The sequence below is a fragment of the Nanorana parkeri genome, unplaced genomic scaffold (assembly GCF_000935625.1).
Source record: "Nanorana parkeri isolate BGI_ZX_2015 unplaced genomic scaffold, ASM93562v1 scaffold11, whole genome shotgun sequence".
Lineage (NCBI taxonomy): Eukaryota > Metazoa > Chordata > Amphibia > Anura > Dicroglossidae > Nanorana > Nanorana parkeri.
The window spans coordinates 2,072,162-2,091,348 of NW_017306279.1; the positions used below are offsets into that span (position 1 = coordinate 2,072,162).

Below are 19,187 nucleotides of genomic sequence, written 5' to 3' on the forward strand. Positions count from 1 at the left end.
CTTTGCGTCACACTGACCCTGCACTTTGCGTCACACTGACCCTGCACTTTGCGTCACACTGACCCTGCACTTTGCGTCACACTGACCCTGCACTTTGCGTCACACTGACCCTTAGCTTAACGATTGAGGTGACGCTCAGCTGACTTCCATCGTCCAATCATGTGCAAGCCAAATTACAGTTTTTTTTATTACCGTGTACGTGATTGGGTAAGCTTGTTAAGGGAAATTTTCAGCACATTCACTAAGCTAAGGGAAAAGACTTTTAACTGCTTTTAGTAAATCAACCCCATTGTCTCCCAAGAATTGAATGTAATGCTGTGAAAACGCCTTTTTTCCATAATCCTCTATGCTACATATTTTCATGAGGTGTGGTAATTTCACATAAGTAGTGTGTGGAACAATATAATTAGGGTTCGCAGGGCATTCATTACCCAATTATACAATTGTTTAAATAAGGACTGTTTTTTTCTTGATAGGATATCATGTTTTGCTGATACATCATAGCGAGGTATTGTGACTTTAACAGGGATTATATTAATGAACATAGCTTGGCTTTTGCCTGTTTTTTATTTAGAATAGACATCGTTAAATCCCCTTGGGTCCCTCTTGGGATTCGGGGCTTATCCCTCATGCGTCCTGGTGCATTTGGAGTTGATTCCTAAACACATCTGGAAGCATGTGATGCGGTTCTATGGCTGAATGCACACTAGACTTTCAGCAGCGTCAAATTTGGAAATATTCTTGTAGTAAAATGTGGTTTTGGTTAACTAAAATTTGCAATTTTCTTCTGCACATCAAAAAACATGTTGCAGATGGTTTTAGCTGTTAAAAAAACCTCTCAGAAACCAGTAGTATTTTTGTTGCTTTTTGGGGGAGTTTCCTGTCAGACTACTGCTTAAGCTTCAGTTAAAGGCAAACAGAGTCGAGAAAAATACATGGGGATAAACATGAACACTGACTTCTTAACACTTGTCTTTTTTTGTATTTTATTTTTGTGAGTCTTTAAAGTGCTTTTTAGTAGGGAAGAGGTAAAAAACCTTTGCCATGTTTATATTGCTACCATGTTTCCCCGAAAATAAGACACTGTCTTATATTTTTTTGGGCTCAAAAAAACACACTAGGTCTTATTTTCGGGGTAGGTCTTATTTTTATTTTTTATTATATAACAATCCAAAGTAAATGCAAATCCAAATTAAATAATCCAAATGGCAATGTTAAGAATAGTGTGATCAGGGCAATCAGGGGTGCCATACCTTTCCATTCATTGGCACCGCTAATTCTCTCCCGCGGCTCTTCAAGTTCCCCCTTATGCCACCACCAGCCCTGGCAATGGTAACAACTAGGTCTTATTTCCGGGGTAGGTCTTATATTTTAGCAATTCCCAAAAATAGTGCTAGGTCTTATTTTCGGGGTAGGTCTTATTTTCAGGGAAACAGGGTATGTGTAGGGTTGCCACCTGTCCGGGATTCACCGGAAAGTTCGGGTTTTGAATGCTGTGTTCGGGTTTCATGGCAGCAGAAACCCGGACAAAAGATGTCGGGCAGACAGGGGCAAACAAAATTAAGATAGGTGCTACTGGCCCCCCACTGAAAATAGGCTCAACTGTGATATTTACATATGAGTGTGAGGCGCTTTTTACATATGAATAAGCTGTGACTCTTTCTCTCCAAAAAATGTCCACGCATCGCTAGAGTGTTCGGGTTTCGCTTGAAGAAAAGGTGGCAACCCTAGGTATGTGTCTGCCTTCTGGAGAGATTCGCCCCTCTATAGGTCCTGGTGACTATTGTCACTGAGATGGAAAGTAAGGGGAAATCCATAATTGTCACAAGAGCAAAAGGTGAGGATAATTATTCAAAGGGGACAAATGATCTGGTGACAGGGAGGGCCAGATTTACTCTCCCCAAGGCCAGGTTCCTCAATGCGCCCCCCTCTCCGCCAACCTCCCCTCCCCCAAATAGAGAATGGCAACCAGATGGTGGGGGCGGTAGAGTTAGTTTTAATTTTTTGTCTTTTTTCTTCTTTTTTTTTTACTTTTCATGACTTTACTTTTTTTATTTTATTTTTTCATTTTTTCAATTTTTATTTATCTTATCATCTTTTACTTTTTTTGCATTTTTTATCCTATTTTTTTTACTTTTTATTATTTTATTTTTTTCTTCATTTTCTCTTATTTTTTTACTTTTTAATCATTTTATTTAACTATTATTTCTTTTTTTTAATTATTTTTTTATCGATTTTTTTTTTGTAGTCTTTTGTTTCTTTCACTTAACTTTATTGCTATCACACAGGAACGAACAAGCATTAACAGCATTTGGAGGTGACAGGTTCTCTTTATTGAACCTGCCACCTCCAATACTGGAGCACTAGCACAGCATTGTGCTGGAACTCCTGTGACACCTGAGAGGGAAGGCGGAGAGTTCAGCTTTCCTCTCTCACTGTTTACACGGAGAAGAGCAGAGAATGGACGTTCACTGCTCTCCATCCTGAAGAGATGGTCTCCGGCCAGTGGGGAGAAAGGTAAGCGACAAGAGGGGAGGAGGGAGGGAGGGGCATCGGGGGAGGACAGACGAGCAGGCTGCATACAAGTGGTCTCGGCGACGTTGCCGAGATCACTTGTAAACAAACAAACAGCTTCCCTGCTGTACATTTAGCCCTGATTGCCCAAAGCAGGGCTAAATGTATAAAAACAACTACCCGCCCGGCACCTGGAACTTCATGTTCCAGGCGTTGGGAGATTACACACCCCTGCCGCCCCTCTGCTCCCTGTCGCCCCTCTGCTCCCTGCCGCTTGTAAGAAATCTGGCCCTGGTGACGGGTATCTAAAATGTGAGATTTCCTCTTATTTTGTGTTGTGTTTCCAAGACTGGAAGTGAAGGGTAATCTACATAGTAGGACACAGACAGCAAAAATAGCAGCTTAACCCTTCTCTAATCTATCCAAAACAAAAGAAATATAGCTTTGGCTTTACAACCCATGATCTGCTGCTCCTCACCTACGAGTAAGCCCAGCCTTGTGGCTGAAATGCATTAGAGAAGGAAGTCTCAGGCAGGGTCTCTGTTTATGTTGTCCTGGTGAATAACTGGTATACTACTTTGAATTGCTCCAGAACTCCTGGATGCATTTTTTTCTTCCACATTATACATATGAGGATGAAATAAGGTACAATTCATAGTGAAATGATAAAGGAATGGAAAATCAAGAAATGTAAGAGCCTGACTGCAGACAGACCTTCTACAGCCATAGAAAATGCGCAGACTGTCTTATTTCTAATATACACTGTATTCATAACTTTGTCATTTTTTGCCTGCAGCCTTAAAATTTGCACGGCAAAGTTGTGTGCGTATGTGTGTTGTTACCGCGTTATTAATGATTAATTAAATAGCTGGCAACCAGCGTTAGTAAGAAAAAAATGGCCTTAAGTATGTAAAGCCTGACAACATTTATTTTTGGCACTCTTTTGTTGCTGTAAGGCATCAGTGTTTTAGCACCGGTCTGATTAATCATTTTGGTCATTGCCGTGAACTCTAATGGAATTTACTATATGTGCAATGGCTTTAAGGTGTTCCTATGGTTATTAGTGTTACTTATGCTCTGAAGCATAATTATGAATCCTGATCTTTATCTTCATTTACAGCACGGTATTGGGCTTAAAGCTTTTTGTAATACTGAATTTAATAACTTTGTGTATTGTGTTCTGATATATGCTCTTGTTCTTGGAGTATTTATGAGTCCTTCAGTCCATGTTAGAAATGAATGAAACTAGAGGTGCACCGGAATGAAAATTTTTAAACTGAAACGAAACCGAAAGGAAAAAAAATGTCAGACTGAAACCGAAAATGTTTTTTTTTCTAACTTTTTCACATTTAAAAAAAAAATATTTTATTTTTATTTATTTTTTATACATTTTTACATTTTTTATATTTTATTTATTTATTTTTATGAAATAGTTTAATTTTTTACTTTACTTTTAGGTGCTTCTGGGAAATATTAAGAAGTCAGTGTTTATCCCCAAGTAACACAGAGCCCTCAATCTCTTTTTCTGCAGCACCTGTTATAAATGAACAGGAATCCTCTATGAGTGTTCATGTTCATTTATAACATGTGGATATAGTATATTTACTGTAACCACAATCATGAATGAACAGGAGGTGATGTAGATCACTTCCCATTCATTCATAATTGAGGATATAGTCAACATGCCATGTCCTCAATTATTTACAAACACTCAGCGATCAGTGACCTTACTCTCCTTCCTGACACGCTGTCACAGGAGGCTGAGCGAGTGGTGCGGGGAGGAGAGCTCAGCCTTCTGTGACAGCGCTGGCCGTCTCCGCCCACACACCACTCTACCGATCTGTGACAGGAGGCTGAGCGGTGTGAGAGGAGAGATGCCGGCCACTCACAGCGCTCTCCTCCCGCAGCGCTCGGCCGCCTGTGACAGTTTCTCTCCTCCCCGCTGGGACACAGAGCAGCGCCCAGCGGGGAGGAAAGAAAGCAGGGATGCGCCGCTATATAGGCAGAACAATGGCACTTTCGGCATTTAGCCAAAAGTGCCATTTTGGGCCGATATGTTTTGGCGGCCGATGTATTGGTGCATCCCTAGATGAAACATTACACCCCACCGCTCTCCAACCCACCAGACCTTACACACCACACTGGGCGGAGCGTTAAAACTCAGCATTTTAGCGTGTGGTAAGTGTAAGTTAGCCCTCATTTAAAAAAAAGTGTATGTAAACTCTGGCAATGAAATGCTCTTATTTGTTCCCTTTTTGGTCTGCTGAATATACCATCCAAACTGTTTAAGACGTGCAAAGAAATACCTGTTAGTCCTGCCAGAAATCCAGTGAGCTTCTAATTTCCTAGTACTCTATGCAGTGGCCAGTTCACCTCTGTAAATTAGAGAACACTTCTTCCTGTGTTACAGCAATGAGAAGAGGGTCAATTTATATGTAGTCCTAACATGCTTCCTATCTTCTGGTTGCTCATCCATAAATAGAGTGCAGCGAGTAAGTGTTGTCACCCTCGAACAGGAAAGAGAAACCTAATGCAGCCACCATATGTAACTACTGTTAAGCTGCAATATATTAAATTTTTCTTCTTGGGTTTAGATACACTTTTAGTACAGGTTTACTATATGTTTTCATTTGTATTCTGTGAACCTCTGTGATTCCCTTGAACAGTTCCAATTTTAAGGAGACCGTACGTGAAGACCGCCATGTGCTTTTATGGTTAGTGAGTAAAGAATCAGTTGCGGTAAACGCAAAATAAGGTCTCAAGTCTTATTTATGTAGCCGTGTGCATTTTTTGCTATTCTATCTATATCTTGAATCCCCTACTGTATAAAAGTCATTCAGCTAAAGAGGAAGAGAAAGCCACTGGTAAACAAGTCCATGATCCGGGCAATGCATCATTAAACTTAATGCCTGTGCTGCCATTTCTTTTTTCTTTCCTTTCTTGACATGTTTGTACCAAGTGAGCAGCTGATCTTGGTTTTAACAGGGATTTCCCTTATCTTCTTTAAGAGATTTCATGCTTTTGAGATTCCTCTTCCACAGATTTAGTTTTCACAAAAGCAAGATACTCTCAACAAAGAATGAAGACTGTGCTGAAGACGTGTACGTAGGTGTTACTACCTAAAAGACATGTAAGCAGAAGCCCCAGGGAAAAGTGCAGAATTGGGTTAGCATCTACTTTGTTGTCTTTGCGGAGTAGCCATTCTGCTGTTTAATATTTAAAGATTTTTTTAATAAGGCAGTTAATTATTGTAAAATAATATATATTTTGTTAGCCAAGTGAAGCTGTTTTATACTATCTGTTTTATACTATCTCTAAATATAAGTCACTTTAAAACCTAAGGGTTGAGAAGGAAGATTTGCTTGTATAATGGCTGCATCTATGCGTGTATTTGGTTCTCAGCATTCATCTTTGGATCATCAAATATGTGGTCAGGGCTCTTGGAACTGACACGAGAAAGTGTAGGGAAGTTCAGTACACTCATAGGCAGCTTAAAGAGGATTTGTCAGATATAAAATAATATAGAGCACTGTTTTTTTCTTGAGCAGTGGTATATAAATGCATATGCACAGACACAGGAGTACCTTTGCTTGTTCAGGTAAAATGTGTGGTCTAAATAGGAAATTTAAATGAGGTGCTTCTGTCGTCACTAAATTTGACCCCCATAAAATATACAGGGGCTGTGGAGTTAATGTTTGCAATAGTTAACCTTGCTTCTACTGTGCTGCCTGATCAAATTAACAGTTGTAAACTAGATTTGAACACTTCCTGTCCTAAAAAAGGGTTAAAGATCTAAAAGCTTCGTTTCTGCATTGTACAGTATGTTAATAACGGGAAAATCAAGGTATCCCCAGATTTGTATTGGGATGGACTCACTTTATTTGCTCAGAGTAGCTTGCAGTCTCTTCAAAGGTATGCTCCAAAAATAATATTTTTAGATATGTTCTGTGAATGGGAACACATAACAAACATATTGTGGGGGTTTTCATAAATTTGACTGCAAAAGTGGAAATACATGTAAAGTGGAGCTTTCCACTCAAAAATAAAATTCTACTAATGCATCCCTCTATGTATGATGAATAATAATAACATAGACAGAGCATTCACTTCCTGCTTTGAAAGGGCAAATTACTTCAGTTTGCCAAAGCAATGCGCACTGGGATATCATTGTCATCAGAAGAGCATTGCTGGGAAATCTTATCTGTAATCTCACAAGATCTCAGGGAAAGGCATTTTCCTCCCCTGAGATGATGTGCATGGTCACATGTCCTAGTCACATGTCTAGTCACATGTACCAGAAATCCAGAAAGTGAAAGGAGAGTTATGAATCTGCCCTTAGTAAACATGGCCACTGTCAGGAGACTGGGGAAGAAAAGAAAAATAAGGTATGCAAAGAATACAAAGTCGGCAATTATCTAGAAGGATGTGTTTGTAGATTATCATTACTAAACATCTCTAAAGGTGTGTTATTTTGAAGATATGGGTAAAGGTCTGCTTTAAAGCACATTGGTGGCAAAGCCACTCCCCTACCTTACCCTCCTTACTAGCAACTCTATCATAGAAATTAAAAACTGTTTTCAGTTACAAAGTGCAACCTGGCTGCAGCTGCTTAGGAATCTCACTGTCATGACTGAATCCTGGATTGTTTTAATTGGCCAAAACTCAGATTCCATAACACAAATTATAAACTTAGCCATATCAATCTGATAATTTTCAATGTCAAATGTTGTCTTAAAATTATGATTTTCACTGGGACAAAATTGATATTGGATTCTAACTGCTCAACAGTCCTGGGTCTTCTTTGTCGTATTTTTTGCTTCAAGATGCGCCAAATATTTTCAATTGGTGAAAGGCCAGTTAAGCACCCGGACTCTTCTACTATGGAGCCATGCATCTGATGAGGTTTAGCATTGTCCTGCCGCATGGGTGGGAGCATATGGTTCTCTAAAACCTGGATATATATTTTATCATTGATGGGGCATTTCTAGATGTGCAAGCTGCCCATTCCATATGCAGTAATGCACCTCCATACCATCAGAGATGCAGGTTTTTGAACTAAGCGCTGATAACAAGCCGGAAGGTCCCTCTCCTGTTTAGCCTGGATGATGCAGCACCCATAGTTACCAAAAAGATTGTTAGATTTTGATTCGTCTGACCACAAAACAGTATTTCACTTTGCGACAGACCATTTTAAATGAGCTTTGGCCCAGAGAAGACGTGGTGTTTCTTCAAAATGTTCAGATATGGCTTCTTCTTTGAATAATAGAGCTTTGACTTGCATTTTTGGATGGCACGACGAAATGTGTTAACAGGCAGTGATTTTTGGGAGTATTCCTGAGCCCATGCAGTAATGTCCATCACAGAATCATGTTTCTAATCAATGTTTTTAATGCAGTACTGTCCGAGGGCCCAAAGATCACAGGCATCCAATATTGCGTTTCAGCCTTGTCCCTTACACATAGATTCTCTGAATCTTTTCATGATATTATGTACAGTAGATGATGATATATTTAGTCTTTGCAATTGTACATTGAGGAACATTATTCTGAAATTGTTCAACAAGTTTTAGTCACAGATTGGTGAATCTCTGCCTATCTTTACTTCTGAGACACTCTGGCTCTCTAAGATGCTCTTTTTATACTCAATCATGCTACTGAACTGTTGCCAATTCACTTTATTAGTTGCAAAATGTTCTTCCAGCTCTTCCTTGTTAGTACCACTTACTTTGTCAGCTTTTTGTTGCCCTGTTCCAAATTTTTTGAGACTTGTTGCTGCCATCATTTTCAAAGCTACCTTATTTTTTCTTGACATTGTACATTTTCTAAGTTTAAACATTTGATATGATTTCTGTTGTGAATAAAATATGAGTTTATGAGATTTGCAAATCATTGCATTCTGTTTTTATATAGACTTTACACAGTGTCCCAACTTTTTGGAAATTGGGGTTGTATATTTGTTTTTAGCCAGAGGGTTGATTTACTAAAGGCAAATAGGCTGTTCAGGGAATTTTCCTTTAGCTTAGTGAATGAGGTTAAGATCTGCTGACTTCCACCGTGAAATTCATGTGTTAGAATTTTTTTAAATATTTTCCTTCTACATGATTGGGTATCCTTATTTGTAAAGTGAATTGTCATCACCTTCACTAAGATAAGGGAAAATTCCCTTGCAAAGTAAAAATTTCCTTTGAAAATTACTTTGCCTTTAGTAAATCAACCCCCAGTGACTCAGAGGCTTATTTACTAAAGGAGCTGATACTTGTCCCTCAATACATTGTGTGAATATTTACTTGAATTATCCAATGATAAGAAAAGCAAATTCCTGTTCACTTTAAATACCCAGTTATGTGCGGATGAAATAAGTTAACAAGAATTTAATTTTCAACTGACTGATAATTAAAGTGAATACTAAATTAAGAAGATTAACATGACAGCAAGGCATTAGGCATTTTCAGAAGGTTAGTAATGATAGTGTCTATATTTCCCTTATGACAGGTTTGCTTTAAAAGCTGTACAATATAACTTGTGTTCGTGATGCAGAAATGTATGCAAATGTTGTAAACATAGAGCAAAGTTATAGGCTGAAAGCACACCCCTTGTAGTGTTAAATTGGTTACAAAATACCTGTAAACATTGCAAATAAATTGTTCTAAAATAATTTTAGAAAAAGTAACGTTCTATACAGTTTGAGGAAAACATTCTCACTAAAGCTTTGCATTTTTAGGAATGTCTGGCCATATTTTCTTTGTATATACTGTAATTCTGCAATATTAACCACAATGTTTCTTTATTTGCAGGCACCAGAGATTTGAAAAGGCGTTCCTACTTGCAGTAGACATTGGTGCCCGTGACCTTTTTATGGTAATCCTAAATTAATAATTTTGGGGGTTTTTAGATTTTAATTTGTTGAAATCCATCTGGCGTGTACTTACAGATTGGTATAAGTCAGCTGCACCAAAACATTATATTTCAGTGGTTGGATCAATCGTCTCTTGGCCTCTTATATTTTTAAAAGTTTCCAGTTGCAAGAGTTCCTTGGTATTTACACCTTCCTCGGTCGTTACTGTCTCTTGCAAGGCAATAACATTGACTATAGACAGGCCAATTTTTCAGAGGAGTTTATAAAGATTCAATAAAAATGTAGGTACTTATCATTTGACCTCATTGTGGCTTTGGAGTTCTCTCTACTGAAGTCTTTATAAGGTTTAAAGTCGGCCTACATTCAAAAAGTGAGGATTTGCTGTCTTATAAGGGACATTTATTAGTGTGAATTGTCCCTAAGCATTATTTTGAAAAATGTAATTCTTCCTGAAAAATAGCAGTGCTCTTCCCGTGCCTTGAGACTCAAATTTGTATACCTGCAGTGCAAGATCCCAGGCACTTCCTGTGCATTGAGACTCAAATTATTTATCTGCGGTGCAAAATCCCAGGCACTTCCTGTGCCTTGAGAATTAAATTGTATATCTGCAGTGCAAGATCCCAGGCACGTCCAGTGCCTTGAGACTCAAATTATGTATCTGCAGTGCAAAATCCCAGGCACTTCCTGTGCCTTGAGACTCAAATTTGTATATCTGCAGTGCAAGATCCCTGGGTCTGCTGCCTTTGCTTGTCTTTTGATATTTGGAAAGAGATCTGGTGGTGTCATTACTGTGCTGTTTACCTTGCTGGAAAGGAAGCTGTTGTGGATGGCCTGCAGTACAAGGATCTTCCTATTTCTACTTCTTTCATTTTATAGCTACTTTGGTTAATATCATACATTTTAAATGTTAATGTAGGTAGAATTTAAATTTACCTTTCAGTGAGGGTAAAATTTAAATTCCATTTTAGGTTCTAATGAAGGTTTCCATCTGCTGCCTTAGTTCCAGAGGGTTGATAGACCATGTTCTCCTAAACTTTGCTTTAGTCTATAATATTGTTGTATGGGAACAGCTGGTACATTTTACCGTCAACAAATTCAGTGTCCTCAGCTGTACCAATTTTCTAAGGTACCTGATACCACCCATGAAGTGTCGGATTTTGTAGACTTCTGTAGAACAATGCCAACATGAACCTCTAGAGGTTTTACAATTTTTCTTCTTTTTGTCCCTCCTTTTGAATTAGCTACAGAAGTCAAATTAACCAAGGTCCACATGGGGCTCTTGTTTCAGAGGACCCCACTGAATAATGCCCCTATTAAGATTAAATGGATAGACCAACAGTGCTGCTCTTTCGCACCCAGCATGTTACTGTTATGCAGCCAACTGTACGGGCTTCTGAATAACAATAGGCTATAAACCATTACAAAACCTCTTCAGGAATGTGTTTGCTTTCCTCTTTTACATAATGAACACATTATGGGCTTTAATGGAGTTATTAACAGTAGATGCTAATAATGTTTATCCTATGAAGGCACTTGTCCCATTGGATTGGTCTGGCAGTTTAAATTATTAGTTAAGTTTAACTAGAAACCTTTGCTTTCTAGGATTTAGAATGTAACCACTAATTGCATGAAAGAGACCCAATGGAAACCAATCTGTTATTTCCTTTAATAAAGCAGTAATAGCCAAAGTGTTCTTCATTGCAATTTAAATACTGCATACGGTATGATTTCAGCGTATTTTTTGAGAGTGGAATGTTCTGTACTTCTGCTAGTGTTTGTGCTTTCTTTAAAACTCTTTTATATTTTTGCCTACTTTTTAAAGTGTTATCTCTGCTAAGACTTTGTTTACACCTATGATTCTAAAGGACGACGGTGATGTTCAGTGGCTTTAAATGTTGCATTTTTAATGTTATGTTTACCAGAGATCATTTTTGGTAAACATTTACAATTTACATATTTTTTTATTATGATGTATACATATATGATTATAGATTCTGCTTCTAGATATTTTATGTTAGACATCTTGCAGTTATCCTAATTTCAACATGACTTCTGTAATAATACCAATTACACAAAAAGATTTGTTTTCAGGCTGTCTGAAAGAGAAAGACTGTAAAGTCTGATCACTGTGCTGCTTGAAGAGCTGCTCACCATAGTGCATTTTCCTGCAGTAAAACACATTCGTTTTACTGTATGAAATTGCATTAACAGTATAAATCCCATGAATTCCTATGTGCTAGTTACCTAGATGAAACGGGCCCTGTGCCTGCACCACGCAAAATATTTATTTGGAAAGGTTCTCAATCACTTTGCAAGAAAAATTAACAACAATTGTATATAAACCTAATGTAGAATACAAAAAAAATGTGCATAAACACATGTATTTAAAAGTCAAATATAGCAGCCCTATGTACAAATATTGTTGATTAACAATAATTCTAAAAAGACATCAAGAGCCACTTGCCTTTGTACTGCCGAGACATAGAGGCTGATTTACTTAAAGTGGAATAAAGAGGGGAAAAATAAAAATGGCCGTCCACCAGGCTTTTTGTGCCAGAAGAGACTGTATAAGTCTCTTCTGCAATAATAGCTTCTTGCTGCCTGTCAGCAATATTTATTTTCCTGTACTCTCAGTCGTACACGCGCAGTTCGGTGCGCAGGCATGGCATGCTGAGATGAAGTAACTCATGTGTGCATGTGTCATCAGGCCCAAAGATTTGAAACCCAGAAGAAGACCAGGGTGCAGATGTAAGCATACTAGCACATTATGGCTAAAAGCTCCTCAGGGCTTTCTTTTATTTTCCACCCTCACTTTACTTCTGCCTTGAGGAGTTAAGAATCTTCACACAATAAATTCTGTAAATATTAATTGCAATTGTCTAATCATGTGACAAGCAAATTTCTGTTTACTCATTTCATCTGCACAAAGTTGGATAAGTAAAGCCATGCAATCATTTATGCAATTTATTGTGTGAAGATTCTCAACTCCTTTAGTAAATCAGCCTAATGGGGTTCGTATTAAAGTTAAATGTATGTGTAGGTCCAGCAACATTGGAGCTCCAACATTTGAGCTCCATTAAATTCAAAACCTGTTTAAATGGTCTGCCCCACCCACTTTATATTTCCGTATTTGATAGATACTGGAGAGTTAAACAACCTGTCAGCTTATTAGATATTTCAGGTACTTTGTTGCTTAGATTTCTGTGCTTTAATTCCTGCATCTGGACATTTGCTGGTTCACGATGAGGGTCTCTCACTCTTTGTTGGATTTTTAATTTACTGTATATTATGGAAAATACAACAAGATGGGTAGGAACAACCTCAACTCGGGAAGAGAGTCAGGAATTGCAGATATCTTGCTGTTGGAGTATCCACGACAGCAGGGGCAATGTCAGTCCACCAAGTTCCACTTATAATGAAAACCAGCAACATGTGCCTATTCCTTGAAGGCCCTATTCACACCTGTGCTTTGCAGCTTGAATACTTAAGCGCCACGACATTTAACAGGAGGAATCCCATTGCTTTTAATGGCCCCTGTTCACACATAAGCGTTCTGTCGATTGTAGCTAAAAGCTTGTAGTTCGAAAAAAACTCTTAACGCATGAAACGTCATCTGAGCAGCAACAAACACCAATAAGCTTATGTAAGCATCAAAGATGTCTGTTATAGTACTTCTATAATATTACATAGTCTGTCACTCGGAGGTAGTGCCTTACTGTTTTATACTACACAGGGTATCACTTTTGGGTGCACAGATTTGTTAGTGCAACGGAAATAAAATTGCTATATAGAAGTGTAACTGAAATGCCTCAATATCATGTCTGTAGTGCTCATGGGCTCTGTCACTTATAGCATGATTAAGTGAATGGAGTAAGCACTGATCTCTTCAAATACTCAATTGCAACACACATCCTCACAGCAGGCTTGCTGGCAAGACACATGAAGGTAACACAGAGCATCAGTGCAGATTTGCAATAGCAGCCAGGATTGGAGATACATGATGACAGACCGTCACATAAACTCAAGGGTCTTGTATTGTTTAGCAGCCATGTTGTTTATCATTATATAATTCAGACCTTTTCACTTATATTCATTAAAATACAACACAGTATTCTGTGTCTTTATTTCACAAATAAACAATAAATACAGAGTTCATCCAGTGACTGGTATCACTCCGCCTGTCACAGTAACTGGCGCTATAGAGGAAGTATCGGCTAATGCGGCTCTGCTCCCTCCGCCGCCGCAGCCTTGCTTTCTACAGCACCGGCTGACTTTACCAGCGGTGCAGCAGTGGGGACATCAGACAGTGGACAGTGCGGTAAAGTACGGTACCATTTACCGGTACACATTACAGTGCAGTACCATTACATTAAGCAGTGCCTTCAGGGGGACAGCAGTTTGTGAAGTATGGTACTGGAGTGCTCCCTGTCACTGTGCTCTCTGGAGGGAGTCCCCTGTCATCCCCTTAATACAGTATGTCCCTGCAGGCTGATACCATCTCTCCTGCAAGTTCCCCCTCACATGCTACCACCAAACTAGGTCTTATTTTCGTGGTAGGTCTTATATTACAGGAATCTTGAAAAATAGTGCTAGGTTTTACGTTCGGGGTAGGTCTTATTTTCGGGGAAACGGGGGTATATATTGTTACTCTAATATGTGACTCACTCTAAAGACTATGCAATCTGACCTCCCTGCTACTCAGGTCTTTTGCACACCACAGCTATAGAACAAGCTGGACAAAGCTTGTCCTCTTATTTGGAGCTTGCAATCTTCTAGCTGCAAGGGATAAATATGTAATATTTAACATTTACTTGACTAAACAAAACAACTGATTAATAATAAAAAAAAATATACATTAAGGGGGGTTTGTCAAAACGGGAGCAGACAAAATCTGGAGCAGCTGTGCATGGCAACCAATCGGTTTCTCTCTTTCATTTTCAAATCCTAACTGAACAAACTATAGAGAAAAGCTAATTGGTTGTGCAACTGCTCCAGATTTTGTCTGCTCCAGTTTTGATAAATTCCCCCCAGTACCTTTAATACATGGGTCTGCTTGTTACACATTGTTCAAATGCCTTGCTTGTTTTTTTGCAATTATTCGTTATTGGTGATAGATGATTTTGCAAAATGTTTACTGAAAGTGTCTATTATATGCCAATGTCTAATGTGTTTTTAAAAATGTTTTTTAAATAGACACAGAAACATTTAATTATAAGTATTAATAATGTAAATAAAGACAACTAAGGATGTTTTGGGAGGCCATAAGACACTTATTTTCAGTTAGTAAGTGTCCAGGCATTTAAAATGTAATTATACCGTGTTTTTTTTTTTTTTTCATTTTACAAATGTTTTTTTCATTTGATTTGTAAGATATTCATATTACAAGATTACAGTGATTACTTTTTGAGAGGCTTGCATTAAGATCCTGAATGACTATAAAAACTGACTTTTTCCCGTATAATGAGAAATGATGTTGTTATTTATTATATGTTAGTGGATAGTTAGAATCTGAAGGCCGATTTAAAAGTTTTTATAGGAAAATAGAGGAAATATTTTGATTTATAGATTTGTAGCAGAATAGGGTTTCAGGGGATGAATGGCAAAAGACAAAAGCTCAATCTTAGGTTAAGGTTTATCTAAATGAATTAGTTTTATACAGTATATTATAATATGCAGTTTTTCTGTTACTTAGTACTGAGTCTTTCGCAAATCTGTCAGCTGACAACATACTGTACATACCGTAAGAAGATACAGACTTCTACAGTTATTTGTCCTGGTGTTGTTCAAAGATATGTAATACTATTCTGTTTATATATTTTTTGTAATAAATCACTGTGACATTTATCAGTTACAAGGTGTGTCTCATGTCACTCAGTGCTAATAGCCTTTAATTCCTTCCTTTAACATGCAGCTTATGCAGATGGTCATCACCTTGGCATGCCTGGCATTCATTAAACAGCACCAGTCTTGTGGCCAGACTTCCTGATTGTCTTATAATCTTCACTTCATAATGAACTGTTGTACATTTACTCACACTTTAATGGTGTCATCATTTCATTCCTGTAATATGTGTGTGTACAATATATATGTGTGATGCAGCATATGCAGTGAAGGTTCTCTTTGAACTTCAAACCATTCATAGGTTATGCACGCAGACAGGGAAATCAGTATCATCTGTAGTAGTTAATTCTAATTTTTTGATAAATAGAATCGTTTTTAACAACCTGGTGAAGCTCTCTGCTTTAGTTATGCTTGGTCGCACCATCTGTAAATTTAATGGCCAGCAAAAAGCAGAGAAGTGGCCTTACCAGCAGCAAGAGAGTAGAATGACTCATAAGTATTGCTGCTCAATATAGTTCTTGTACAATGTTTGTTCGTATCCAATCTATTGCTGTAGCAACTAGTATTGTAAACAGTTGTGAAATAGATGCTGATTGTTATATGCTGTAATGTGAACACTTAACTGGTGCAACTATATCCAACCCATTCCCAAGGTAAACACCCCAGTAACATAGCTGTGTCATGTCTACTGCTGCAGCTCATGTAATGAACACCCTACTGCAATATCTGTGTCTTTTTATAATATATTAGAAATAGCATAAAGCCGGATTGTCACTTTTAGTTTCTTTAGTTTAGTTTCTCTAGTATTTAATTTAGCTAAGCAGGGCATGTTGTACTAGTGGTATTCCACCCCTGCACACACATTGGTCTTTCTGGCAGCAGATAGATGGCCCCTCATGTACACAAAGCTCATTAGTCAGTTTGCACATTAGTGCCAATTGTGCTTTAACTCCTCAGTCATCATACTTTACAGCATTTGCATTAACCCTTCAGTGAGCAGTAACCCTTCAGTGAGCAGTCTCCACATTGCATTGACCCTCAGTCTGCATTGACCGTCAGGGATTAGTCTCCAGTCTATCAGAATTAAACATACAGTGACCAGTCCCTCCAGTATGTGCTTTAAACCCCCAGTAACCAGTTTCCATTGTAGGTGCATGTCGTGGAAATAAATTTGGAATGCAGATGCAAATCACCTGCTTTCACCATTAACCAGTGGGCTCAAATAATATGCAATATCGCGATATTGGAGACCAACAACACACATCAAAGTCTGCAAAAGCGGCTCTGATTTATTACAATGTGGGCAGTGACAAAAGAACAAAGAACACCACTGTCACTGCCTATGGAACCGTGCATCAAAGTCACTGGAGTCCCAAAGACACATGGGCCATGTAGTTCAGTGAGCCTCATGTGAATCCATTAAAAGTGCAGTGGCTCACTGGATTCTTCCAGCCTCTGGCCTGTAGCAAGAATCTGTTTTTATTTGTGGGAGGAAACTGAAGCACCTAGGGGAAACCCATACCAACTCCTTACACATAATACCCTAGGTAGAAATTAAACTTAGAATCTGAATGCAAAAGTGTTAAACACTTAATGACCATGTAGCCATGATCTCACATGAATTTCTACACCAACCGCTGAATTTATTAAAAGATTGCAAATTTTTTATGCAACCCTAAGTCGCCACTAACACTGCGCGAATGCTTCCAAACTGGCATAAGAAGGGTTTTCCTGTCATTTACACCACTAAATCATTTAAGGTTCAGTGATGACTCTACAGTAAAATAGATTATTTTTGAATGCCTGTTTTTGAAAAGACAAGTGTCCTAACTCGGATTTGCAACTTTTTTATTAAGTTAGTCCTACAAAATATGCCCCATTTGATATGGATAAGGACTTAAAATTGCTACCTCTCAATTACAACTTTTGCATATTTCAATGAAATAATACAAAGTTGTTAAAACAGAATGACATCAATGATTAATGTGCCTGCTCTGTAGTGAAGCCATTATAGGTGCACAGTTAAAAGTCACTGAAACGGCATATTTTGGATATATGTATATTCAAAGGTCCCTTTGTCAAAAATTACCGTTTTCAGCAGTTGACTTTTCAAAGGCATAGGTTGGTCAGAAATTTCCGCATAAGCTGGCGAGTAAAATATATGCTTTTTACTTCCTGAAATGTGTTTGATTGCCTGGCTTGAGATAAGGTGCTCGTAAGATGATACATTTGCATGGAGGAAGAATGAAAATTGAGTAAATTAAAACGTAACAGTGGGTTCATCAGTCCTGTCTATGTTCTGTGATCTGGGCAATAAAAGATTCCCTTTCTTTGAAATTCTTCTTTGTTGTGTGTCCAAGATTCATTTTAGATTAATCTTTTATTTTGCTTTATTTCCAAAGGACATCCATTACCTTGCACTAGATAAGGGTGAATTGGCGCTAGCTAAAGTGGCAGAGAAAAAGGCTAAAGAAATAGATGCAGAATCAATAAACGCTGGAGTTGGTAAGAATTAATGCTATTTAAAAAGCTTCTTTTTTTTTTGAATCAATACTTTTTCTGTACCGCTGCAACGTTATAAATGCGGGGGGTTATTGGTTCATTTCTAAGGAAAAAAAGAATTAGCAGAGATAAGCTTCAAAAACCACCTGGCGATCCCTGACTTCACATATAACAGTTTTACTTTGAATAAAGAGAAATGTAAAAAAAAATATATAGCGTTGGTAGTATAATGATAATTTGTACATTCCAATGTTACTTTAGGCTGTGTAGAACTTTGTATGTTCATTTTAAGTTACTTTTAACTAAGTGTTTAATATGTATCAATTTAACAGATTCATTTTAATATTATTGAATTTTGAAGCATCCCATATTTTGCTGTTTATATCTTATCGTAAAAGTAAACTCTATCAAACATCCAACTATAGCAGAGTGGAAGATTGCTATTTCAGCTAAAAATAATAATTATTATGCCAATTAATGCCTGCCTTGTAGTATAGTGCAAAGCCAGATGTGTCAAGTGCCATACAAAGAATAGTGGAGCTGTTCCTCCCAAGCACGTCCCTTAGAAGACTAAATCTGACTAGTGAATAAGTTATGAACTTCTAAGTAAGAAGTTATGAACTGGATTTAGTACATTACTTTCGTATCAATAGCGTTACTGTATTATTCATAGAAAGGGTATATGTTTTTAGTTGCACTGGAATTTTGCTGTGTAGACAGATGATATGGAAACATTGCTCAGTGGAGTCATTTTCGATTTTTTTTATTTTTTGTCAGGGAGTCCTGTAATTCCTCAAGTGACCTCTGCTCCTTATCCCCCATAACCCTCCACCTGCACACACGCTTACAGTTTTGCTGCTGGATATGTGTCCAAACTAAACATAACTGGTAAAAAGTGTTTTCTTGCCACTAACTCTTAGTTACAGTATTAGGGTCTGACTCACAGGTGCCTAAGGCTCAAGTTGCATTAGGGATTCTGTTGCTGGAGGCAACTTACAAGCAAGAGGATTGCTGAGTAGAGCAGAGAGAACACTTACCTGCTCCTAATGTGTCACTCTCCTGCTGTTGGAGCAAAGTGTCACTCTATTAATGCTCCTGAGCTGATGACAGAGGAACTGCAGGGTTTGAGTCAGCAAAGGACCTACACTCCAGGAGCAGCTGAGTGTACTCTTCAACAACCCTGTATCTGGTGAGTTGCTACCAGCAACAGAATCACTGGTCTGACATGGCCCTTATGGTAAAAGTTGTCCTGTGTTTGTTAAAAAGTCATCCATATCTATATATTGTAATAGGCCTGTGACACTGAATGGTTGTAATACCTTACTGTGGGATGCAGGATTTCTGTAGGTTACAACTACCTACCTAACTGGTTAATTCCAAAGGACCTGGAAAAAAAATTGTGTTCATACCACTGCTGTCTATGTTTCCACTTTGTCAACCCTATGTCCATTTTATGCCTGCCGTATGCACACCAC

General features: G+C 38.1%; 1 protein-coding gene across 1 annotated transcript in view; it reads left to right on the plus strand.

Moving 5' to 3' along the window:
* WDPCP (WD repeat containing planar cell polarity effector) overlaps positions 1-19,187 on the plus strand; it is a 249,435-nt gene that overhangs the window by 139,383 nt on the left and 90,865 nt on the right. The window contains exons 13-14 of the mRNA XM_018555708.1: positions 9,308-9,371; positions 17,613-17,715. Of these exons, the coding sequence (XP_018411210.1) occupies positions 9,308-9,371; positions 17,613-17,715 (167 nt within the window). The remainder of the gene's footprint in view (positions 1-9,307; positions 9,372-17,612; positions 17,716-19,187) is intronic.